The sequence below is a fragment of the Gymnoscopelus microlampas genome, assembly GCF_963454915.1.
Source record: "Gymnoscopelus microlampas genome assembly, chromosome: 18".
Lineage (NCBI taxonomy): Eukaryota > Metazoa > Chordata > Actinopteri > Myctophiformes > Myctophidae > Gymnoscopelus > Gymnoscopelus microlampas.
This window is the reverse complement of record NC_139955.1, coordinates 46,956,416-46,982,482: the sequence shown is the minus strand read 5'-3', so window position 1 is coordinate 46,982,482 and position 26,067 is coordinate 46,956,416. Positions and strand designations below refer to the sequence as shown.

Genomic DNA, 26,067 nt, shown 5'->3' with positions numbered 1-26,067 from the left:
ACTTTCATGTTCTCTTAGCCTTAGATCAAGACTATCGTAGATGTATTTTATCAATTTTTACATTTACATTACATTACATTTTAAATGTCACCAGTAAAGCCGGTATTAATCCAAACATGTACAAATTCTAAATATACGGTGCTTACCCGCTTGCCCCAAATTTTAACTAGGTGTCCGGTATGTTTGTGCAATGTATTAGTCCATATTTTGTAATAAAGAAGTGTTTTAATCCCGTCTGTGGCCAATTCTGTCGGATTCTGTTCCCAATGGGTGGTACTGACGGGGCGCATCTGGTGCAAGCCAGAATTACACTCAATGTAATGGGGAAGTAAACGAGGGGGGAAATGGTGCTCAGCCACACACGGGATTAAAACACTTCTTTACTGACAAATATGGACTAATACATTACACAAATACACCGGACACCTACTTAACATTTGGAACAAGCGGGTAAGCACCTTACATTTTCCATTTGTACATGTTCGGGCTTTGCTGGTGACATTCCAGGGCAAACTGGGGGGGGGGGGGGTCTAAGGACTCTCGTTGATACGAAAGTAAGAGAGTGAGGACCTAACGGGTCCATTTGGTTCCATTTGTACACTCTCTGAGTTACAGGCACATAAGACCCTTATGATAAGGGTCCATTTGGTTCCTAAATATCTATCATTTAGCTGGGAACCCCCTGGAACCCCCTCAAGGACCACTGGTGGTCCCCGGACCACTGGTTGAGAACCCCTGTCCTAGGGCGTTGTGGGCATCAACTTGTGGATAGCAGACATAATTTGTTCAGTAGGTGGCGGTATATACCCTAGAGGTAGGAATCCGCCATTAAATTGAAAGAAGAAGATGAAGTTTCCGTTGTGTCACACTTATATTAGTCCCCCTATGCTATTGCTAGCTGCTAACACACGCATGCCGACAGACAGTCAGTCATACAGACAGACAGACAGACAGACAGAGAGCCAGACAGACAGAGTTCTAGCATATCGGGGTCGCCATGCACTCTTCTTTCCAGGGTAAAGTGGGAGAGGTTCTGCTCCCAGGAGACGTGTTCTCCATGGAGAGCGGAGCTCCAGAGACCATCAGCCTGACAGAGGCCTCCAGGAGCGGGGAGAAGGTGGTGTGTGGCCCGGGGCTCCGCAGGGACGGAGGCCGGGTGACGGTGTGTAAGAGCGGCCTGCTGAGACACAAAGCACCCAACGTCTACTGGATGGAGTCCCAGCAGAGGAGAGTGAGTTCATCTATATGTCAGGGGTCTTCAACAGGGGGTCCGCCGGGACCCCTAGGGGGGGTCCTCAGACTTACTACAGTGGGAGGGGGTCCGCCAAATCTGTGTGTGATAGGATTTTTTCTTTTTACATTAACCACTTGAACCTTAGCATCCCTTTTCTGAGGAGAACTTTAGCCAAAAATATCAGATCTACAAGCTCACAACGCCTCGCGCTGCGAGGCGTTGTGAGCTTGTAGATCTGATATTTTTTGGCAAAGAGGTATAGGTGTAGAGGGGAAAAAAGAACAGTTAACGTAAACAAAAAAAGTTGAATCTAAAAGAAAGTTTTATACAATATAGAGGGGGTCCCTGTTTCATCTCTCAGCTAGGGGGTCCTTGGGCTGAAAACGTTGAACACCCCTGATCTATATTATTATTATTGTTATTATTATTATTAGAGTCCCAGCAGAGGAGAGCGAGTTCATTTAACTCTTAATCACACACGTGCAGTGGTGTAACTATGAGTACATTTACTCAAGTACAGTACTAGTACAATTTTGATAAACGGGTACTCTCTCCTAATTGGTTGAAAATGTGCAACCCAACTGAAAATATATTTCTGTTTATTAAAGAGCTGGAGATATTGTAGTGCTTTAACCTTTTAACAAAACAATGTTTTGTTTTAACTGAAAAATATCACTATCTTTACTGAAGGTGAGATTGGTCCCTACTACTAGGCTATATGGGATGCTCCCCCCATAGACCTAAAGCAGGGGTCCTCAACGTTTTCAGCCCAAGGACCCCCTCTCTGAGAGAGAGATGATATATATTGCATAAAATTGTGTTGCAGATTAAAGCTTTTTTTATATTTGTTGGTTTCATGTTTATGTGTATTTTCAGACATTTAACCACTTAAACCGTCAATACTTAGTAAACTTTCACTCTGTACTTAGTCTGCTCTTTTTCCCCGTCTCTTTGCTGAAAATAGCCGATCTACAAGCTCACAACGCCTCACGCTGCGAGGCGTTGTGAGCTTGTAGATCGGCTATTTTCGGCTAAAGTTGTCCTTAGAATAGGGATGCTAGGGTTCAAGTGGTAAAAAAGTTACTACCTCTGAGGACCCCCTAGGGGTCCCGGACCCCCTGTTGAAGACCCCTGACCTAACACATTGGTTCTCAAACCTTTTCATGCCAAGGACCCCCAAATTGATATGTATCTGGCCATGGACCCCCATCTCAAAAATATTTAATGCCAGGGTCGCCCAGAAGAAAAGAAAAGAAAAAGTGGCACAAAGTGAGCTTGTAGATCTACTATTTTTGAATAGCCAAACTATATGGATAAAGTGGTTAAATTGATTGTGAGGCTGTAATAACACATTTTGCTGGGGACCCCATGGTATTATTAAAGGTAGGGTAAGTGATATTTTTTGGTTAAAACAAAAAGTATTTTGTTAAAAGGTAAAAATACTATATTGTGATAGTACTCATTGCTATAGAGTGTTTGTTCAGTAACAGGAGTCTCCCCGTCTCTCCAGCTCTTTAATAAACAGAAAATACATTGTACAGTAGGTGTCAAAATCTCAGCCAATCAGGAGAAAGTACCAATTTTTATGCTTCATTTTTATAGTGTTCCAGTTCCAATTTTGCCTGCTCATTTCTTAGTGTCATCACTTCCAATTTCACTTGTTTAATCTATATCCTGATTGATTTCTCTATCCTGATTGGATAAAATTGGAACGAAAATGCATTTTCTGTTTAATAAAGAGCTGGAGAGACAAGGAGACTCCTTTTACTGAACAAACACTCTATAGCAATGAGTACTATCAGAATATAGAGCTATTTAACACTTATTTTAACCAAAGAAAATCACTTACCCTACCTTTAATGCTAATCTATTATCTTCTGCTCTATGAGCTTGTGAAGCACTTTTATTGTGACTGTCAATCGGTGTTGCCAGATTTTGTGTGAGGAACAAGCAGACAGGTCTACAAATACCAAGCCCCCAAAAAAAACTACATGCTGCTTGATCACGTTTAACTACTTTTAACTCTATATACTATAGCCGATCTACAAGCTCACAACGCGTTGACTCGTTGTGAGCTTGTAGATCTGCTATTTTCAAAATAATCTTGAAAAAAAGAATATATTTATGTTTAAATGCATGTATGTATTTATTTATCAATTCATCTATTTATTCATCTATTTATTCATGTATGTATTTGTGTATTTATTCATTTATTTATTCATGTATGTATGTATTTATGTATTTATTAATTAATTTATTCATGTATGTATTCATGTTTACTCTCCTGTCAGTACGTTCCCGCCAAAGGAGAGTGTGTGATTGGCATCATAACGGCCAAATCAGGAGACATCTTCAAGGTGGATGTGGGCGGGTCTGAGCAGGCCTCTCTGTCATACCTGGCGTTTGAGGGCGCCACCAAGAGGAACCGCCCCAATGTGCAGGTACTGTCTGTCTGTCTGTCTGTCTGTCTGTCTGATAGACCAACAGGTTTCGTTTTATTTGTTTCGAACATCATACAATAAAAAAAAGTCACAACAAAACAATAAAGTAAAGAATACAAAATATTTTAAAAAATATTTCAACTATCTCAATGAACAATAAATCATAAGTGTTCGAAAAGGAGAAGGAGCAGCAAAATCTTATTAGAAAAAATATCTTAAAAAGAAAAAACAATTTTATACATACATTTGTACTTCAATACAACTTCACCATGCACAAACATATCCATCACCATCAACAATTCACATTAAAATGTCCCTCCTCATTGCTATACTTCTTAAAAATGCTTTTCTCATATTGATGTTTAAAATGTGGCATACTATTGCTTTGTTTTATTTCTTCCTGGAGTTCATTCCACAGTGTAACTGTGACTGAAATGCACATACTTTTTTTGTGTAGTGCGAGCAAAAGTCTTGCTTCCTTCTTAGGTCATACCTTCCTACTTCTTTATCTTTAAACATTTTTTGAAGGTTCTTTGGAAGTAAATAATTCCTTGCTTTAAAAACCATCAGTACAGATTTAGAATTGACAAGGTCCATACATTTTTAAATATTTGACTGTAAAAAAACCCAAAAAGTAGATTTGTCTGTGGGTTTTATAAATATCTAACTAATGTAAAGTATTAACACGTCTTGTGACTAAATAATAACTAAATTGGATCCATTGGAATGTGGAACATGCTTTTTTTTACATTTCCTGAAAAGTGAAAGTTTTTAACATACAAGGTTTTCTCCACGTTTTTTGTGTGTGTGTTCTCAGGCAGGAGACCTGGTGTACTGTCAGTTCCTCATAGCCAACAAGGACATGGAACCAGAGCTGGTGTGTATGGACAGCAGCGGCCGCTCCAACGGGATGGGGGTGTTTGGAGCGGGGGGGCTGATGTTTAAAGTCTCCCTGGGCCTCGTCCGCAGGTAACACTGACCCCCCCAACACACTGACCCCCCCCAACACACTGACCCCCCCAACACACTGACCATACAGCGTTGCCGTGTTTAGCGCGAGAAAGAAGGACACTTCACCGATGTTGTAGCGCCGTTTTTCGCCGTTTTTTTTCTTTTCTTCACGCCGTTTGGTGCCACCCCCAAGGTTGGTGCCCTGTGCTGCGCTGATTTTATCCTCCAGATTGGGACGTTCACGGCATATTTTGCACCATCACGGTGCGTTCATCATCGGTGACGAGTGCCTGTAACTCAGCCAGCAGCGTGCTGCGTGGGAATGACTGTGTCTGTGTGTCAGGATTAGAGGCCACACTCACACAATCACGTGCAGCATGCGTCCCCCCCCCCCCCCCTCCGCCTAATGGCTGTGTATGGGGCCGACTCGTGCTTTAGCGCGATTGTGTGAGTGTGGCTTCAGGAAGTCAATTCCTGTCCCAGCGGTCCCAGCTGTTGGTGCGCGGAAGCGCTTCCCTTCGTCTGATGTGCCGCGCATCATGCATTTTGACGACGCATGCGCACCAGTTATGTGCACCCCTGGTTATAGACTGACTCCCAAACTGTGGAACAAGCTCCTCCATTGCAGTCAGAACTGCAGACTCACTCCCAATTTTACGCCGTAATCTGAAGACTCGCCTCTTCAGACCAGTGTTGATTTCCTCGACTAAAACTGTGACGAAAACTGTTGGTCGACTACCTTTTTTCACTGACGAAAACAAAATGAAAACTAAATAAATTCTAAGCTATGATGACTAAGACTATGACTAAATATATTGACCATTTGGTCAAGAAATAAAAAATAGTCTAAAATGTTAGTGAGGCATCAAGTGGAGAAGAGATCCAGTAGAACTAAAAGACAAGTCATCATGGGTGCGTGTGGGTGTCACAGACCGAAAATAGCAGATCTACAAGCTCATGACGTGTTGCATCACGATACGTTGTGAGCTTGTAGATCTGCTATTTTCGGCATGCAGCTAAGTGAAAACCAGCCATTTTGATGCATCACGGCACGCCAAAAATACATTTTAGTCGACTTAAATCAACTGTAGATTTAGTCGACTAAAACCAGACTAAAACATTATATGACTATAACTAAACAGAATTTTATTCAAAAGACTATGACTAAAACTACATCAAAATCTGCTGTCAAAATCAACACTGACCTGTGATGGTGTTGTCTTTCTGTCCCCCCTGCCAGGCTGCTGTCCCCTCAGAGGAACATAGTGACTGACCTGTGACAGTGTTGATTTCGTCGACTAAAACTATGACGAAAAATGTCTATGGACTACCTTTTATAAAAACTAACCTACGACGACTAAGACTAAATAATATATTGACCATTTGGTCAACAAATAAAAACTAGTCTAAAATGTTAGTGAGGGATCTAGTGGAGAAGAGATCCAGTAGAACTAAAAGACAAGTCATCATGGATGCGCGTGGGTGTCACAGACCGAAAATAGCAGATCTACAAGCTCACAAGGGTAAAATCAGCCATCACGGCCCGCCAAAAATAGAATGTCACTAAAACTAAACAGAACTTTATTCAAAAGTAAAAAAAATGCTGTCAAAATCAACACTGACCTGTGTGTGTGTGTGTGTGTGTGTGTGTGTGTGTGTGTGTGTGTGTGTGTGTGTGTGTGTGTCTGTCCCCCCTGCAGGCTGCTGTCCCCTCAGAGGGACATCGTGAAGGACCTGGAGCAGCTGTTTCCCTGTGAGCTGGTGGTGGGTCTGAACGGCAGGGTGTGGGTCAAGTCGTCCAGCGTGCAGAGGACCCTGGTGGTGGCCAACCTGCTGGACAGCTGTGAGAACATGACCGCCCAGCAGAGACGCGCCCTGTTCAGGAGGGTGGCAGAGGGGGCGCTATAGAGACGGTTACCACGCAGGAATGGGACGAATGGACTCGGCACCTCCTGTGTTTTTTTGTTGTTGTTGAGGGGAACACAAGACTGTTTTCTGAAGAATAGAAAGTTCACACAGACTTTTTCACGAGCGTGTGTGTGTGTGTGTGTGTGTGTGTGAGTGTGTGTGTGTGTGTGTGTGTGTGTGTGGGGGGGTGGGTGGGTGGGTGGGGGTGTGTGTGTGAGTGTGTGAGAGTCAGGATTCTTCTGTTTTTTTGTTTTCTTTTGTCTTAAGTCATGTCAAAAGTTAACGCATAAAACCCATTTTTTGGCGGCAACCCCCATTTGTAACTATACCTTTCAGGACGGGAACCCCTTTTTGGGGTTCTTGTTGCCAAGTACAGTATATAACAACATACGTTTGTTGTCATTTTTGAATAAATATTTGAAGTTTTTCAGAAAACTTAGGTCAGGATTTAGAAGGTGTTTTTAGGCCTCAGGTCTAAATGGGTTCAGACCGGGAACGCATCTCCCTGTCATTTTTTAGATTTCATTGGCTATTCAAAAATAGCAGATCTACAAGCTCATAGCGCTATGAGCTTGTAGATAACATTTGAATATGTAAATATTTTAAAGTGAACAATTGTAACTCAAATCTTTGCTTCTGGGGGATTCTACAAATGTCTAAACATTTGTTTTGGTTAAACTTATGTTATAATCAGTGCTCCTCAAACTTTGGACCCCAAAAAATGGGATGTATTTGGCCGTGGACCCCCATCTCAAAACATTTTGTTCCAGGGACCCCCGCAGAAGTAAAGATTTGAGTTACAAACGTTCGCTTAAAAAAAACACATGAAAATATTGCACGAATTTACAAGATTTTTCCAAAATAGCCAAAGTATAAAATAATGGTTATATCTCAAATCTAAAATGACACAGATGTGTTCCCAGATTGAATGTATTTAGTCTAGAATAAACAAAAAAGATATATATATATATATATATATATATATATATATATATATATATATATATATATATATATATATATATATATATATATATATATATATCTCTATCTCTCCACAGTGTAATCCAATAATGCCTCTGCCTGGGAAGTGTAGTTTTTAGTGACTCTGATGAAAGGACAATATCAAGGATTTTAGAAAGAAAGAAAATCCAATTAAAACAAGTGTCTTTTGTTAACTTTGGGTTTTTATTTGCATATGGTGACCTTTGACCCTCACACATCATACTGGTTTACTGTCTAATGGGGTCTTCAATGTTCTCCACGCCAACGACCCCTTAGCTGAGAGAGAGAGATGAACCCCCCCCCCCCACTACATATTGTATAAAATGCAGATTGCACTTTTTCATAGATTAACTAGAGAGCTTCATAGACTTGTTGACAACGTTGTGGAAATTAATGTTTTTTGTTTACACATTTTTGTGTTCAGACAGTTAATCACTTCTATACTTATAACACTTATATACTTTGAATTTGCTTGATTCAGTATTTAGATATTTGATACACGCCCCCTTCCTATACAAACCCATTATAACCTCAGTTGTAACATGTTAGATTCATCAAGAACACCTGTCCTTGGTCCTGGTGACTCACCCTGCCCTCCTAATACGTGTTTTTTTTTTTTTTTATAACTTTTTTTCATTTATTTAATTTAAACATTTTATTGTATTTGAAAAAAAAAAATCATTTTCAAAAAGAATTATAAAAAATGAATGAAAAAAGTAATTGAAAAAGCAGGATCTCCTCACATATTAGAAGGACAATATGAGTCTCCAGGGCGTGTCTGATAGAATGAATATCAAATATCTAAATGAATAGCAACTTAAAAACGGTCCAGGGTGCTCAGTGCTCCCAAAAGCCTGAGTAGACGATAAAATGACCCACATTGTTGAAATATCTCTTTAAACCAGTGGTTCTCAAATGTTTTCATACCTAGGACCCCCAAATTCATATACATTTGGCCATGGACCCCCATTTGAAAATGATTTCTGCCAGGGACCCCCAAAAGAGAAGATTTTTCCAAATATTTTAAAAATTAGCAGATGTACAAGCTTGCAGCGAGTGAGGCGTTCTGAGCTTGTAGATCTGCTATTTTGGAATAGCCAACATATACGTGGATAAAGTGGTGAATGCTGTGTTAACTACTTTTGTTGAGGACCCCCTGACCTCGTTGTTAGCTTGTAGATTGGCTGCTTTCGGCAAATATCTCCCAGTACTTTTACTTCTACTCCACCACATCTCAGAGGCAAATATTCTACTTTTTACTCCACTACAATTATTTGAAAACTTTAGTTACTATGTAGTCTTTGATTATTATTACAAAACGTACATTAACCACTTCATCCCTGTATACATAGGCTATTGAAAATAGACGATCTACAAGCTCACAACGTGTCGCAACCCATTGTGCGCTTGTAGATCTTTTTACACATTTTATGCATTTGAAAACTTGTGAAATGGAACATTCTGCATAATAAGTACTTTTACTTTTGCACTTTGATGCCGATACCTTTGTATTTTTTTTAAGTCAATTTTCATTTCAGGACTTTTACCTAACAGGCAACAGAGTGTTTCTACAATTACAGGATTGATACTTTTATATAAGTGAAAAATGTGAGTACTTTTCCCACCACTGCATACGCTACTAGGATCCTGTGGGAAAGGCCCGTTGGCGTCTCGGAGACGTCCAGGAGGTTGGCATCACATGACCTGAGGGCGTGGCAGAGGGCAGTGGCAGTGAAGGAGGTCAGAGAGGTAGGTGATGGGGAGGCCTGGTTGTTGAGGAGCCATTCTACCACTGGTAGAATATAAAAGCAGCAGTACTAGAGGTCCTGGTAGACTACTAGGACCTCTAGTACAGTGGTTCTCAAACCTTTTCGTGCCAAGGACCCCCAAATAGACACTTATTAGACCGCGGACCCCCATTTGAAAAGATATGCCAGGGACCTCCATAAGAGAAGATTTTTTTTTTTTTTACAGCTCTCTAGCAGTGATTTCAACCATTTTAATTTCAAGGATCCCCCAGTTTGACATGCGTTAGGCTACGGACCCCCATTTAATGGCATTTCTATCTCTGGGACCCCAATTTATATTGTGAAAGCAATGTTAATGTAACTCTGAGAGTGTACAAATGGAACCAAATGGACCCGTCAGGGTCCATTTGGTTCCATTTGTACACTCTCAGAGTTACAGACCCATAAGGGTCCATTTGGTTTCTGTCCATCATTTAGCTGGGGTCCCCTTGGAACCCCCTCAAGTACCCCTGGGGGTCCCCGGACCCCACTTTGAGAACCAATGCTCTAGTAGGCTACTGCTGGTTTTATATTCTACCAGGACCTCTAGTACTGCTGGTTTTATATTCTACCAGGACCTCTAGTACTGCTGGTTTTATATTCTACCAGGACCTCTAGTACTGCTGGTTTTATATTCTACCAGGACCTCTAGTACTACTGGTTTTATATTCTACCAGGACCTCTAGTACTGCTGGTTTTATATTCTACCAGGACCTCTAGTACTACTGGTTTTATATCCTACCAGCACTAGATGGAAAATGAGATGAGAAACCAGCAAACTCCATTTACTGTTTTTTCAAATTCTGCTTTGCTGAATACACTACTGTTGCAGGCTGGAGCTGCCATTCTGATATATGAACACTAGGTGGCAGAACAACCCTGTTGTTAAGAGCCCAGCGTTTGATCTGGAGCAGAGTGGAAGACAGGAAAGGAGGAGACACTGACCAGTGGCAAGAAAGAAATGTTAGTTTCTGTAGCAGCTAAAGACAAAGACTTTTAAAACATATTAAAAATGAATAGAAAAAAATGTGAAGTGGGCGGTGTGGTCACAGTGGTCATCACAGTGATGGAAGTGATTAACTAAAAAAAAAACATAAAAGTGTTTTTTTCTGCTATTCATAGGGCTTCACATGTGTCATGTGTTTCGCTAGCCAATCACAGTCCTGAATTTGCAAAGTCAGCCAATCACGTTACAGCTAGTGGTGATGACACTAGCTGTAATGTGATTGGCTGACTTTGCAAAAGTATAGATTTGCATTGACTTTGGAAGGGTTAGGGTTGTAGACTGCGTTGTAGACTATTGGCCAATCACGGTGCAGGATTGGTCAGTGTCCAAACCTCACTTATAGGGGGCGGTTACACCGCCCCAAAAACACTGGAGGATTTCTATGACAAGTATATTCAGATCCTCAGCCAGTGGTGATATGGCAGGCAGCCCTGTGAACAGGAGAGACAAGCTGAGACATGTCTGTACTAATCTCTAAAGACAGATTCAGATTCAGAGCTGCAGCTGACATTCAAAGGAAAAAAAAATTCCCCTTTTTTTGCCCGATGGATTCCCAGATTGTGTCTATACAGACAGACAGCATGTGTAACCTACTCCAGGGGTCTTCAATGTTTTCAGGCCAAGGACCCCCTAGCTGAGAGAGATATGAAGCCCTCTATATCGTATAAAATTGTGTTTCAGATTCAACATTTTTTGTTTACGTGGTCTGCTCTTTTTTCCCTCTACACCTATTTTGCCTACACCTCTTTGCCAAAAATAGCAGATCTACAAGCTCACAACGCCTCGCAGTGCGAGGCGTTGTGAGCTTGTAGATCTGCTATTTTTGGCTAAAGTTCTCCTCAGAAAAGGAATGCTAAGGTTCAAGTGATTAATGTAAAATGAAAAATCCTATCACACAAAGATTTGGCGGACCCCCTATAGTAGCTCTGAGGACACCCTAGGGGTCCCGGACCCCCTGTTGAAGACCCCTGGTCTATACAGATAGACGGCATGTGTAACCTACTCAGTGGTGAAAAGTAAGTACATTTACTTAAGTACTCTACTTAAGTAAAATGTTGAGGTCTTTGTACTTTACTTGAGTGTTTCCAATTTCCTATACTTTTACTTCTACTCCATTACATCTCGGATCCAAATATTGTACTTTTACTCCACTACATTTATTTGAAGATTATTTAGTTACTAGTTACTTTGTTGATTGTGTTTATTATTACAAAACATACATTATCCACTTCAGCCCTATATACATTTCGGCCATTTGAAAATAGCATCTCACAATGCGTCACGATGCATTTTGAGCTTGTAGATCTAGATATTTTCAAAAGATTTTATATACAATTGTAAACGTGAAACTTCTAATTGTAACAGAGTATTTCTACGTTGCAGTATTGATACTTTTACTTTGTAAAAAAAATGTGAGTACTATTTCCACCACTGCTGTATCTCTACTATAATCTCACTAAAATAAATATGAATGTTGGAGGAAGAAAGTAAAACAATGCATGGAGCACAAATGGAAATAATAAGCTCTCAAGCTTTTTGTTTATATAGATACGAACAAATGTAATGTAGTCTTTATGCATTCTTGTCGATAACAACGCCAATCAATCAATCAATCAATCAATCAATCAATCAATCAATCAATCAATCAATCAATCAATCAATCAATCAATGTCCTATACCAGTGGCTTTGAAACCTTTTTCATGCCAAGGACCCCTAAATTGATATACATTTGGCCGTGGACCCCCGTTTGAAAATGTGTGCCAGGGACCCCCAGAAGTAAAGATTTGAGTAAAAAAAATAGCACGGCACTCGGTGCCGCGCTATGAGCTTGTAGATCTGCTATTTTTGAATAGCCAAAGCTAAGTGGTTAAAATGATTGTGACGTGATGTTAACCTAATTTAGCTGGGGACCCCCTGGTACCCCCCCCCCCCCCCCCCCCCAAGGACCACTGGTGGTCCCCGGACCACTGCCTGAGAAGCACTGTCTTATACTAATGAGTGCTCTCGTTTGATTTTGCCAGCATACCTGTTCTCCACAAGACTCTGGAAACCAACCGGGCCTGAAGCCATGAAAACAACAGGGAACACGTTTACTGGAACCATTCCTCCGGATTCCACAGTGACTTCTGAAAGAGCAAGGTTAGTGGAAAAGGGTGCCATGATGCACCCGAGGGTGCCAACCAACATCACCATGGTGAGCATAGAGGCCATGTGGGGTTACAGTGGTGTGGGAACAGAGGAGATGTGTAAACACTCCAGTGGTGGAAAAAGTACTATTATTTTTTACTTAAGTAAAAGTATCAATGCTGCAATGTAACAAATACTCTGTTACAAGTAAAAGTCCAGAATTTGAAATTCAAAACAAGTATCAAAATGTACTTAAAGGAGGAGTTCACCCAAAAAATGACTTATTTTCTATCAATTGCACACCCTATGAAGCCTTGAATCCATGGATTCTTTTTTGTTTTTGTGGCATTCCTAAGCTAATAATTTGATTCCCGTCCCCTACCGGCTAATGTATCCGGTAGGAGACACAAAGTAGATTATTTGTGTCTCCTACCGGAAATACACACGGTCATGAAATTATTGTCTTAGGAATGCCACAAAAACAAAAATAAATCCATGAAATCAAGGCTTCATGGGGTGTGTAATTGATAGAAAATAAGTCATTTTTTGGGTGAACTCCTCCTTTAAAGTACCAAAAGTAGAAAGTAGTACTAATGCAGAATGTCCCATTTCACATGTTTTCAAATCTTTTGAAAATAGCCGATCTACAAGCTCACAATGCGTCACACCGCAACGCATTGAGAGCTTGCAGATCGGCTACTTTCAAAAGGCCAAAATGTATATAGTGTAGGGCTGAAGTGGTTAATGTTTGTAATTATGTAATAATAATCAAAATCTACAAACTAACTAAAGTTTTCAAATAATTGTAGTGGAGTAAAAGTACGATATCTGCCTCCGAGATGTAGTGGAGTAGTAGTAAAAGTACTGAAAATTTGGAATTACTCCAGCAAAGTAAGAAAAATTCCTCAAAAGTGTACTGAAGCATACAGTACTTGAGTAAATGTACTTAGTTACTTTACACCACTGGCTGTATTTGTTGTTGTACTGTGTTGTGTGTTGTTGTGTTCTTCGTACATTTTGCACCGAGGGACTCCCATGGAAAATGAGACGTGTCTCATGGGGTTTATCCTTCTAATAAAGGCACTACAGTAATGTATACATAGTGTGTATCCTAAGAATAGCAGTCACCTGCATTCATAGCCTAATAATAATATAGCAGTCACCTGCATGTGTATAGTTTAACCCATTGAGACCTGAAGCCGATTCTACATTTCTCCTAAATCTCAACAGTTTTCTGAAAAACGTATGTTTCTATATCAGTGGTGCTCAATCTTTTTCATGTCAAGGACCCCCAAAATGATATGAATTTGGCCGCGGACCCCCATCAAAATATCTTGTTCCATGGACCCCCAGAGGCAACGATTTGAGTTAAAAATGTTCGCTTTAAAAATGTATATATTCAGAAGATTTGCACACATTTTCACAATTTTTCAAAAATAGCAGATCTACAAGCTCATAGCGCGGCACTCGGTGCCGCGCTATGAGCTTGTATATCTGCTATTTTTGAATAGCCCAAAGTGTAAAATAATGATTTTTAGCTCAAATCTAAAAATGACAGTTCCAGGTCTCAATGGGTTCATAGCCTAATAATAATATAGCAGTCATCTGCATGTGTATAGTTTAATGCATTTTACAATGTAAGCATTTAGCAGACGCTCTGATATCCAGAGTAACTTACAGTAAGCAACTAAAGTTATTTAATTACTTACAGTAAGTAACTAAAGTTTTCAAATAATTGTAATGGAGTAAAAGTACAATATTTGCCTCTGAGATGTAGTGGAGTAGAAGTAAAAATATAGACAATTGGAAATACTCCGGTAAAGTAAAATTGTACTAGAGTAAATGTACTTAGTTACTTTACAGCAGTGATCTATAGTCTATAACAGGGGTCTTCAATGTTTTTTGAGGCCAAGGACCCCTTGGCTGAGAGCGAGAAAAAGCAGGGACCCCCCATTATATATTGTATAAAATATTTATTTTTTCATAGATTTCATAGGCAGCTTCATAGACTTGTTTCACAGCACTATCATGTTGGATTCATGTTAATGTGTATTTCCAGACATTTAACCATGTACAGTACCTAAACAATACTTAGTAAACCTGACCTTTCACTCTGTACTTAGTCTGCTCTTTTTTCCCCCTACATCAAACCACTTTGCCGAAAATAGCAGATCTACAAGCGCACAACGCCTCGCAGCGCGAGGCGTTGTGCGCTTGTAGATCTGCTATTTTTGGCTAAAGTTCTCCTTAGAATAGGGAAGCTTGGTTGAAGTGGTTAATGTAAAAATCACACACAGATTTGGCGGACCCCCTGTTGAAGTATATAATGATATAGCCGTCACCTGCAAGAAAGGACAAGAAGCTGGGATAACGAGAGGTCAATGTATAGAGCTTTGGATGAAAGCGCTTTATAAATGCACCATTTACCCAGATTACATTTATCCCCCGAGCAAGCAGGCAGGCTCTATTAGCTCAATGGTAAAATTGTCAGCACTTGCACAGAGAACCGGGTTCGAATCCGGGGTAAAAGAGGACAGTTACATAGTGCAGCTTTAAAGATAAGAATACATTATAATGACTATAATATGACAGAATATACTGTATGCCCATATATGGATATTGATATTGTGAGTTCATTGAATACCTATGTTGTGACTAAAATGTGCCAGGTGTCATATAGACCATTAGTTCTCAAAGTGGGGTCCCGGGACCCCCAGGGGTGTTCCAGATTCACAATCATTTTAACCTTTTATTCTTTGGCTGTTCAAAAATAGCAGATCTACAAGCTCATAGCGCGGCACCGAGTGCCGCGCTATGAGCTTGTAGATCTGCTATTTTTGAAAAATCATGAAAATTTGTGCAAACCTTTTATATATATATATATATATTTAAGCCAACATTTTAAACTCAAATCTGTGCTTCTGGGGGTCCCAGGAACTAAATAATAGAGGGGGTCCTTGGGCTGAAAACGTTGAAGACCCCTGCTTTAAACCCAAGAAAGCACTCTGCCTTGTTTCCATTGGGATCATTTGTACTCTAATCACAGATCAGATGCAACACATGCCTTGCACTTGTAACAGAGTATTTCTACATTGCAGTATTGATACTTTTACTTAAGTAAAAAATGTGAGTACTCTTTCCACCACTGTTCCGTTCCATGTTCTCTCCAGTGCTTCCAGACCAACACTGATCTGTGTTATTCATCTTTATTCAATCAGCATTGGTGACAAACTATTGGAAACATGCAGTGGAATGAAATGACCACGACACACAGCTCTGAGAGAGGGACATGCTGCGTGAAATGTTACAAAAAAAGCCTCTTCCTTCTAGTTCCAAGATTACAAGATTTCCCTTCTCACACATCAGTGCATTGATTACATTTAATTAATACAATCATTTAATTCCAACGGGTATTTGAATTGATTTGTAATGGGGTTTTTTTCAGCGTTAAAAATAATCAATATTGAATATCATTTCAAATATAATATCAAACCCACCAAAAAAAAATGATTACCTCATAAGAATAAGACACAAAAGTCTACAAAAAAACTCCAATTCCTCAATAGAATAAACTACATGAATACAAAAATAATAAAACAGATTATTAACACATTAATTATACAACAATATCTTATCAATAGACAAATAAAATAAACGTAACGTCAAATAAATAATTAGAATTTTGTATTTACACCAACAGAACAGTTTATGATTTGTCAGCTTGAGAAAAAACTCAACTCCGTCGGAGAGGCTCACAATGCGTTGCGAGCTTGTAGATCGGATATTTTCAAATGGCCGAAATATATATATAGGGCTGAAGTGGTTAATGTATGTTTTGTAATAATAATAATCTAAATCTACAAAGTAACTACATTTTTCAAATAATTGTAGTGGAGTAAAAGTACAATATTTGTCTCTGAGATGTAGTGGAGTAGAAGTCAAAATTGGAAATACTCCAGTAAAGTGAAAGTACTTCAAGATTGTACTTAAGTACAATGCTTGAGTAAATATACTTAGTTACTTTACACCACCTCCCGGACACTGATCTACCTGAGGTCACACAGCTCAGCAGTGGCTCCGATAAATGAAGAAACATAGAACCCAGGATGGAGGCTGTGTGTGAAGGTGGTGTGGACCCTGTGCAGCAGAGTCATGGTGTCAGACACACCGTAGAAGGACAGAAGCCCTGCGCTGTGGTCCAGGTACACCCCCACCCTGGAGCACACGGGGCCCGGGATTATAGTCCCGACGTTCCTGTGTCTGAACACGTACTCCTCGTCGTAACACTGTAGAGACCAAGACTTATCGTTGTATCCAAACCCGCTCTCGTTAAACAGCCCCGTTCTGCTGATGTCTTTGTATGAGACGGCTATGTAAACGTTGTACCCGGTCCACTTCACCTCCCAGTAACAGCGTCCGCTCAGAGCCTCTCCGCTCAGAACCTGACGGCATTTAGTGAACCTCTCCGGGTGATGAGGATACGACTGTTGGTTCATCATCCTCGTTACCTTCCTGTTGCCTTTAGACAGAGACAGGTGTGGTTCCACCGTGTTTGGATCCAGAGTGATCGGACGTGAATACTGTAAGAACTCGGCTCTGGTCCTGGGCTCTGGAGGAGGCGGCGTTGTGGACAGAAACACGTCCACTCTGTTCACCGTCTCTGAGATCTGTGTCCCCAACTCCTTAAGGATGTCTTCTGGTTTGACCCTTATGTTTGACACGTCAAAGAGGCTAAGAGGAGGGCTGTGGCTGCTGGCTGGGTGCGTAGACTCGCTGATCGTTGGGACAGAGGTGAAACTGTGTAGGAAGTGGATGTGATCCTCTGTGAGCGAGAGCTGCTCCAGCTCAGCGTGTCTCCTCCTCAGTTCGGTGACCTCCTGCTCCACGTGCCTCCTCTGTTCTTCGGCGCGACTCACTTCACGTTCCTGCTGGTCTCTGATCAGCTCCCTCACCTCAGACCGTCTTCTCTCGATGGAAGAGATGAGCTCGGCGAAGATGGCGTCACTGTCCTCCACTGCTCTGTCAGCACAGTGGTTGATGGACTCCACCTCCTGCTGAAGCACCTTCACGTCTTTCTCTCTCTGCTGGATTCTCTGCTGGATGTTCTGCCGACTCGCATCGAGCTCTTTCTGTCTCTCGGTCCGTTCTGTCGCGGCCGAGACGGTGTCGTGACCTTTGTGTTGGTCCATGGAGCACAGGTAACAGATGCACTGCTGATCGGTGCGGCAGAAAACCTTCTTCACCTCGTCGTGACGAGAGCAGAAGATGTTCTCCTGAAGCTGGGCGGCGGAGGCTTTGACCAGCTTGTGTTTCTTAAAGGCAGCAGACTGATAGTGAGGCTGGAGGTGAGCGTCACAGTAAGAGACCAGACACTGAAGACAAGTCTTCACTGCTTTCAGTGTCCTCCCAGGGCAGGAATCACAGGGCACGTCTCCAGGTCCAGCATAGCGATCATAGAGATCAGGAGGAACAGCTGGGAGTTGTTGTGTCTTCTTCAGGTTCTCCACCGCCTCAGCTGGGAGGAGTTGTGTCTTCTTCAGCCTTGTTGGGATGAAGGTGTGTGTTGTGCACTGTGGACACCTCAGTGTCCCTCTCTGATCCTCCTGGTTCCAGTGTTGATCGATGCACCTCCTGCAGTAGCTGTGTCCACAGGGAACACTCAATGGATCACTCACTGGATCCAGACACGTGGAACAGCACAGCCTTTCCTGGTCCACTTGACCTCCTTGCTGTGCCATTTTATACTTTTAACACTATATCTGACAGAGCAAAATAATGTGTAGAGGTACTAGCAATCCAGCAGTTATTAATAAAAGTTACTGAATGACATTGTGTTTAAAAATAAAATGACTATTACATGGTTGTGACGACGATGTTGTGTTGTCAGTGTGTGATGATGTCATCACCTCAAACGCATGACGTCACTCAAATTGTCTAACGTTAGTTAGACGATAGATAGTTTAGATGTGTTTGTTTATTAGTAGTAGCAGTTTAAAAGGTGTAGGCTGATAACAATGGCTTATTTTGCCTATGCTTTTGCCTATGCTTTTCACAACAAAATTATAATGTAATTTTTAGCGGTGCCAGCCGCTCTACATTTGACTGTGTCTGTGTCCGTCCGTCCGTCCGTCCGTATGTTATGTCCATCCGTATGTTTGAACACGGCAAAGAAGCAACACATGCGCCACTTCAACACACACACACACACACACACACACACACACACACACACACACACACACACACAGACACAAGCCAATACTGCACACATGCGCACACACGAACACACGCACACAAACACACACACACACACACACACACACAGACACAAGCCAATACTGCACACATGCGCACACACGAACACACGCACACAAACACACACACACACACACACACACACACACACACACACACACACACACACACACACACACACTTGACGTCCGTATGTTATGTCCGTCCGTTTGAGCACGGCATTTAAACAGCTATAACTCCAGTTTGCAGCATGCCACCAAGTCCAAATTTGGTATGTGGACTTAGACCACCAATAGGGACGAACTGTAATTAATTAAGCCCCGCCCCCTCTGTCTGCCCATTGGCTGGGCTTTAAACAACCATTATTCCAGTTTGCAGCATGCTACCAAGTACAAATTTGGTAAGTGGACTCAGACCACCAATAGGGACGCACTGAAATTAGTTAAGCCCCGCCCCAAAGGCACCGCTTCCTTCACACAGGGTGTGATTTTTTTTTTTTTAAACGAGAAAACAAACAAAAGAGAAAAAAATTACATAACAGAAAGAAAGAAAAATCAGAAGAGAGAATAAAAAATAAAAAAACAAGACGAACGTGATCACAACAACCAAAAGACAAGACTTAGAGATTTCTTATTCTTATCATCATATTTCAACATCTATAAAATACTACTCATAGGGACTGTTTGTCCGAGGCTAGGACCCGCCGCAGTGGTGTCCGGTAAGAGCTCAACCGAGATGTTGAACCCTGCTGATTAAGAAGATTTGATGATTCACCATTGGGTCACTACCGAAACGAAAGTTAAATCCGAAAAAACACACCTATCAAGGCCTTGAAAGCAGTTGTCATGATCCGTGTCGTGTTCTGTCTCTCTGTTGTGTTTTATTGTTGTGTTCCTTGTTTCTTGTTTATACTTGGTGTTTTACAATACAGTTGTGTTTCTTTACGTATTTTAGAAATACTGTATATCTTCTTAGTTCTAGTTTTAATTTACAATTTACAATTGTGTACCTTTTGTTTTGTAGTGATGTCCCAGGGTTTCCTGTTTGCTGCTACCTGTCTTGTCTTGTCTTGTCTTGTCTTGTCTCACCCTGTCATTTGCACATGTTGTTCACCTGTGTCTTGTTTAGCCCTAGCCAATCGTGTGTTGATTGTCCATAGATAACCACCTGTGTCTCCAATGTGTTTCTGTTTGCCCTTCACTGCCAGTCTGTTTGTTGTGTGTAGTTGTCTCTTAGTGTTTGATCTGACTCTTGACACTATCTTCTTGTGCTTTTACAAGTGAAACTTGCAAGTGCTTTCCTAGTTCTTCTCGTGCTCATTTTTTGTCATAATACAAAAAAGGAAAACTCCTTGTATCTGAACTTCATTACTTTTGGAGTCTCTCATTCTCCCCTCTCACATTTTGGCTTGTTTGTCTTTTGGTTTGCATCCATCATCCAACTCCTTTCTTCTAAGACATTTTAATTTCAATGACCCTCATATCACTGAGAGTGTACAAATGGACCATTAGGGGTCCATTTGGTTCCAATTTGTACACAATCGGAGTTAGACATGTAAGGGGCCATTTAAAACCCCCTCAAGGAACCATGAGGGTCCCCTGGACCCCACTTTGAAAACCACTGCTTTACACACATCCAACTACAAATTTTGCAGTCTAACTCACTCATAAACAATTACTGAATGAACTTTTAAAGGATTACAATTCTAAAACTATGCAACATTTCAAAGATTCCTTTTCAGGCAAACATGTCCACAGTAAGATGAACATTTTAAAGTATGAATGAGGTTACTAGGCGTAAGTATGTAGTTGTAAGCCTGCCTTTAAATGTCCATTGCCGCATCGACAATACATGGGGCGCTTAAAGTTAAATATCTCCCAAACTATAAATGATTTCAAAGAAAAAATCTCAAGCATGCATGTCCGCAGTAAGGTGGAATTTTTTAACTGTGAATGGAGTTTCTAAGTGAAAGTGTTTTTTTGAGGTCCCAAAACCTTCCATCCGCCTCCATTATAAATCTCTGAACTTTTAAAGGAGTACAATTCTAAAACTATGCAACATTTCAAAGATTCCTTTTCAGGCAAACATGTCCACAGTAAGATGAACATTTTAAAGTATGAATGAGGTTACTAGGCGTAAGTATGTAGTTGTAGGCCTGCCTTTAAATGTCCATTGCCGCATCGACAATACATGGGGCGCTTAAAGTTAAATATCTCCAAAACTGCAAATTATTGTGTCACTACCGAAACAAAGTTAAATCCGAAAAAATCACTAAGTGTGGAGGCCAAAAAAAAATTTGTTCCCCCAAAAACCTGTTAGGAGTACGTTTCAGGCAATTTAAAGTTGATTGGTAGTGACTTTTTTTTTTGTCCCTAACATTCATCGAGCTCTGGACTTAGTAATTTTTCATCCGTTTCGGTAGTGACACTACCGAAACGGGAAAAAAAAAAATCTCCCAAAAACCTGTTAGGAGTACGTTTCAGGCAATTTAAAGTTGATTGATAATGACTTTTTTATTGGTCCCTAACATTCATCGAGCTCTGGACTTAGTAATTTTTTTTCCGTTTCGGTAGTAGTGACTTTTTTTTTGGTCCCTAACATTCATCGAGCTCTGGACTTAGTAAAAAAAAATCCGTTTCGGTAGTGACACTACCGAAACGAAAAAAAAAAATGTTCCCCCAAAAACCTGTTAGGAGTACGTTTCAGGCAATTTAAAGTTGATTGGTAGTGACTTTTTTTTTGGTCCCTAACATTCATCGAGCTCTGGACTTAGTCATTTTTTTTCCGTTTCGGTAGTGACACTACCGAAACGAAAAAAAATTTGTTCCCCCAAAAACCTGTTAGGAGTACGTTTCAGGCAATTTAAAGTTGATTGGTAGTGACTTTTTTTTTTGTCCCTAACATTCATCGAGCTCTGGACTTAGTAATTTTTCATCCGTTTCGGTAGTGACACTACCGAAACGGGAAAAAAAAATTCTCCCAAAAACCTGTTAGGAGTACGTTTCAGGCAATTTAAAGTTGATTGATAATGACTTTTTTATTGGTCCCTAACATTCATCGAGCTCTGGACTTAGTAATTTTTTTTCCGTTTCGGTAGTAGTGACTTTTTTTTTGGTCCCTAACATTCATCGAGCTCTGGACTTAGTAAAAAAAAATCCGTTTCGGTAGTGACACTACCGAAACGAAAAAAAAAAATGTTCCCCCAAAAACCTGTTAGGAGTACGTTTCAGGCAATTTAAAGTTGATTGGTAGTGACTTTTTTTTTGGTCCCTAACATTCATCGAGCTCTGGACTTAGTCATTTTTTTTCCGTTTCGGTAGTGACACTACCGAAACGAAAAAAAAAATGTTCCCCCAAAAACCTGTTAGGAGTACGTTTCAGGCAATTTAAAGTTGATTGGTAGTGACTTTTTTTTTTGTCCCTAACATTCATCGAGCTCTGGACTTAGTAATTTTTTTTCCGTTTCGGTAGTGACACTACCGAAACGAAAAAAAAAAAAATTCCCCCAAAAACCTGTTAGGAGTACGTTTCAGGCAATTTAAAGTTGATTGGTAATGACTTTTTTTTTGGTCCCTAACATTCATCGAGCTCTGGACTTAGTAATTTTTTTCCCGTTTCGGTAGTGACACAATGGTGTCACTACCGAAACGAAAAAAAAATTGTTCCCCCAAAAAATTGGTGACGAAAAAAAAATTGGTAGTGACGAAAAAATAATTGTTCCCCTAAAAACCTGTTAGGAGTACGTTTCAGGCAATTTCAAGTGGATTGGTAGTGACTTTTTTTGTGAATTTTTTTTTCCGTTTCGGCAGTGACGAAAAAAAAATTGGTGACGAAAAAATTGGTGACAAAAAAAATTGGTAGTGACGAAAAAATAATTGTTCCCCCAAAAACCTGTTAGGAGTACGTTTCAGGCAATTTCAAGTGGATTGGTAGTGACTTTTTTTGTGATTTTTTTTTTCTGTTTCGGTAGTGACGAAAAAAAAATTGGTGACGAAAAAAATTGGTGACGAAAAAAAAATTGGTAGTGACGAAAAAAAAATTGTTCCCCCAAAAACCTGTTAGGAGTACGTTTCAGGCAATTTAAAGTTGATTGGTAATGACTTTTTTTTTGGTCCCTAACATTCATCGAGCTCTGGACTTAGTAATTTTTTTCCCGTTTCGGTAGTGACACAATGGTGTCACTACCGAAACGAAAAAAAAATTGTTCCCCCAAAAAATTGGTGACGAAAAAAAAATTGGTAGTGACGAAAAAATAATTGTTCCCCCAAAAACCTGTTAGGAGTACGTTTCAGGCAATTTCAAGTGGATTGGTAGTGACTTTTTTTGTGAATTCTTTTTTCCGTTTCGGCAGTGACGAAAAAAAAATTGGTGACGAAAAAATTGGTGAAAAAAAAAATTGGTAGTGACGAAAAAATAATTGTTCCCCCAAAAACCTGTTAGGAGTACGTTTCAGGCAATTTCAAGTGGATTGGTAGTGACTTTTTTTGTGATTTTTTTTTTCTGTTTCGGTAGTGACGAAAAAAAAATTGGTGACGAAAAAAATTGGTTGACGAAAAAAAAATTGGTCCCCCAAAAACCTGTTAGGAGTACGTTTCAGGCAATTTCAAGTGGATTGGTAGTGACTTCTTTTGTGAATTTTTTTTCCGTTTCGGTAGTGACGAAAAAAAAAATGGTGACGAAAAAATTGGTGACGGAAAAAAAAATTGGTAGTGACGAAAAAAAAAATGTTCCCCCAAAAACCTGTTAGGAGTACGTTTCAGGCAATTTCAAGTGGATTGGTAGTGACTTTTTTTGTGCATTTTTGTTTCTGTTTCGGTAGTGACGAAAAAAAAATCGGTGACGAAAAAATTGGTGACGAAAAAAAAATTGGTAGAGACCGTTTGGTAGTGATGAAAAAAAATTTGGTGACAAAAAAATGGTGACAAAAAAAATTGGTAGTGACAAAAAAAAAATTGTTCCCCCAAAAACCTGTTGGGAGTACCTTTCAGGCAATTTCAAGTGGATTGGTAGTGACTCTTTTTGTGATTTTTTTTTTCCGTTTCGGTAGTGACGAAAAAATTATTGGTGACGAAATAAATTGGTGACGAAAAAAAAATTGGTAGTGACGAAAAAAAAAATGTTCCCCCAAAAACCTGTTAGGAGTACGTTTCAGGCAATTTCAAGTGGATTGGTAGTGACTTTTTTTGTGCATTTTTTTTTCTGTTTCGGTAGTGACGAAAAAAAAATGGGTGACGAAAAAATTGGTGACGAAAAAAAAATTGGTAGTGACCGTTTGGTAGTGACGAAAAAAAAATTGGTGACGAAAAAATTGGTGACAAAAAAAATTGGTAGTGGCTAAAAAAAAAATGTTCCCCCAAAAACCTGTTAGGAGTATGTTTCAGGCAATTTCAAGTGGATTGGTAGTGACTTTTTGTGATGTTTTTTTTCCGTTTCGGTAGTGACGAAAAAAGAAATTGGTGACGAAAAAATTGGTAAAAAAAAAAATTGGTAGTGACGAAAAAAAAATTGTTCCCCCAAAAACCTGTTAGGAGTACGTTTAAGGCAATTTTTTGTGAATTTTTTTTTCCCGTTTCGGTAGTGACGAAAAAAAATTGGTGACGAAAAAATTGGTGACAAAAAAAATTGGTAGTGACGAAAAAAAAATGTTCCCCCAAAAACCTGTTAGGAGTACGTTTCAGGCAATTTCAAGTGGATTGGTAGTGACTTTTTTTGTGATTTTTTTTTTCCGTTTCGGTAGTGACACTACCGAAATGAAAAAAAAAATGTTCCCCCAAAAACCTGTTAGGAGTACGTTTCAGGCAATTTCAAGTGGATTGGTAGTGACTTTTTTTGTGAATTTTTTTTTCCGTTTCGGTAGTGACGAAAAAAAAATTGGTGACGAAAAAATTGGTGACGAAAAAAAAATTGGTAGTGACGAAAAAAAAATTGTTCCCCCAAAAACCTGTTAGGAGTACGTTTCAGGCAATTTCAAGTGGATTGGTAGTGACTTTTTTTGTGATTTTTTTTTTTCGTTTCGGTAGTGACGAAAAAAAAATTGGTGACGAAAAAATTGGTGACAAAAAAAATTGGTAGTGACCGTTTGGTAGTGACGAAAAAAAAATTGGTGACGAAAACATTGGTGACAAAAAAAATTGGTAGTGACCGTTTGGTAGTGAAGAAAAAAAAATTGGTGACGAAAAAATTGGTGACAAAAAAAATTGATAGTGACTAAAAAAAAAATGTTCCCCCAAAAACCTGTTAGGAGTACGTTTCAGGCAATTTCAAGTGGATTGGTAGTGACTTCTTTTGTGAATTTTTTTTCCGTTTCGGTAGTGACGAAAAAAAAAATGGTGGCGAAAAAATTGGTGACGAAAAAAAAATTGGTAGTGACGAAAAAAAAAATGTTCCCCCAAAAACCTGTTAGGAGTACGTTTCAGGCAATTTCAAGTGGATTGGTAGTGACTTTTTTTGTGCATTTTTTTTTCTGTTTCGGTAGTGACGGAAAAAAAATCGGTGACGAAAAAATTGGTGACGAAAAAAAAATTGGTAGTGACCGTTTGGTAGTGACGAAAAAAAAATTGGTGACGAAAAAATTGGTGACAAAAAAAATTGGTAGTGACTAAAAAAAAAATGGTCCCCCAAAAACCTGTTAGGAGTATGTTTCAGGCAATTTCATGTGGATTGGTAGTGACTTTTTGTGATTATTTTTTTCCGTTTCGGTAGTGACGAAAAAAGAAATTGGTGACGAAAAAATTGGTAAAAAAAAAAATTGGTAGTGACGAAAAAATAATTGTTCCCCCAAAAACCTGTTAGGAGTACGTTTAAGGCAATTTTTTGTGATTTTTTTTTTCCCGTTTCGGTAGTGACGAAAAAAAATTGGTGACGAAAAAATTGGTGACAAAAAAAATTGGTAGTGACGAAAAAAAAATGTTCCCCCAAAAACCTGTTAGGAGTACGTTTCAGGCAATTTCAAGTGGATTGGTAGTGACTTTTTTTGTGATTTTTTTTTTTCGTTTCGGTAGTGACACTACCGAAATGAAAAAAAAAATGTTCCCCCAAAAACCTGTTAGGAGTACGTTTCAGGCAATTTCAAGTGGATTGGTAGTGACTTTTTTGTGAATTTTTTTTTCCGTTTCGGTAGTGACGAAAAAAAATTTGGTGACGAAAAAATTGGTGACGAAAAAAAAATTGGTAGTGACGAAAAAAAATGTGTTCCCCCAAAAACCTGTTAGGAGTACGTTTCAGGCAATTTCAAGTGGATTGGTAGTGACTTTTTTTTTCCGTTTCGGTAGTGACGAAAAAAAAATTGGTGACGAAAAAATTGGTGACAAAAAAAATTGGTAGTGACCGTTTGGTAATGAAGAAAAAAAAAT

General features: G+C 39.7%; 2 protein-coding genes across 2 annotated transcripts; one reads left to right on the top strand and one right to left on the bottom strand.

Moving 5' to 3' along the window:
- Positions 1-896: 896 nt before the first annotated feature.
- exosc3 (exosome component 3) lies at positions 897-6,703 on the top strand. The gene is made up of 4 exons (XM_084041147.1): positions 897-1,231; positions 3,526-3,675; positions 4,493-4,644; positions 6,327-6,703. The coding sequence occupies exons 1-4, from the start codon at positions 998-1,000 to the stop codon at positions 6,532-6,534; spliced, it is 744 nt and encodes a 247-aa protein (XP_083897273.1). The 5' UTR covers positions 897-997; the 3' UTR covers positions 6,535-6,703.
- A 9,803-nt stretch (positions 6,704-16,506) lies between these two features.
- LOC311034111 (tripartite motif-containing protein 16-like) lies at positions 16,507-18,198 on the bottom strand (the record flags this gene model as incomplete). The annotated part of the gene is made up of 1 exon (XM_084041855.1): positions 16,507-18,198. The coding sequence occupies one exon, from the start codon at positions 18,196-18,198 to the stop codon at positions 16,507-16,509; it is 1,692 nt and encodes a 563-aa protein (XP_083897981.1).
- Between the last annotated feature and the right edge of the window lie 7,869 nt (positions 18,199-26,067).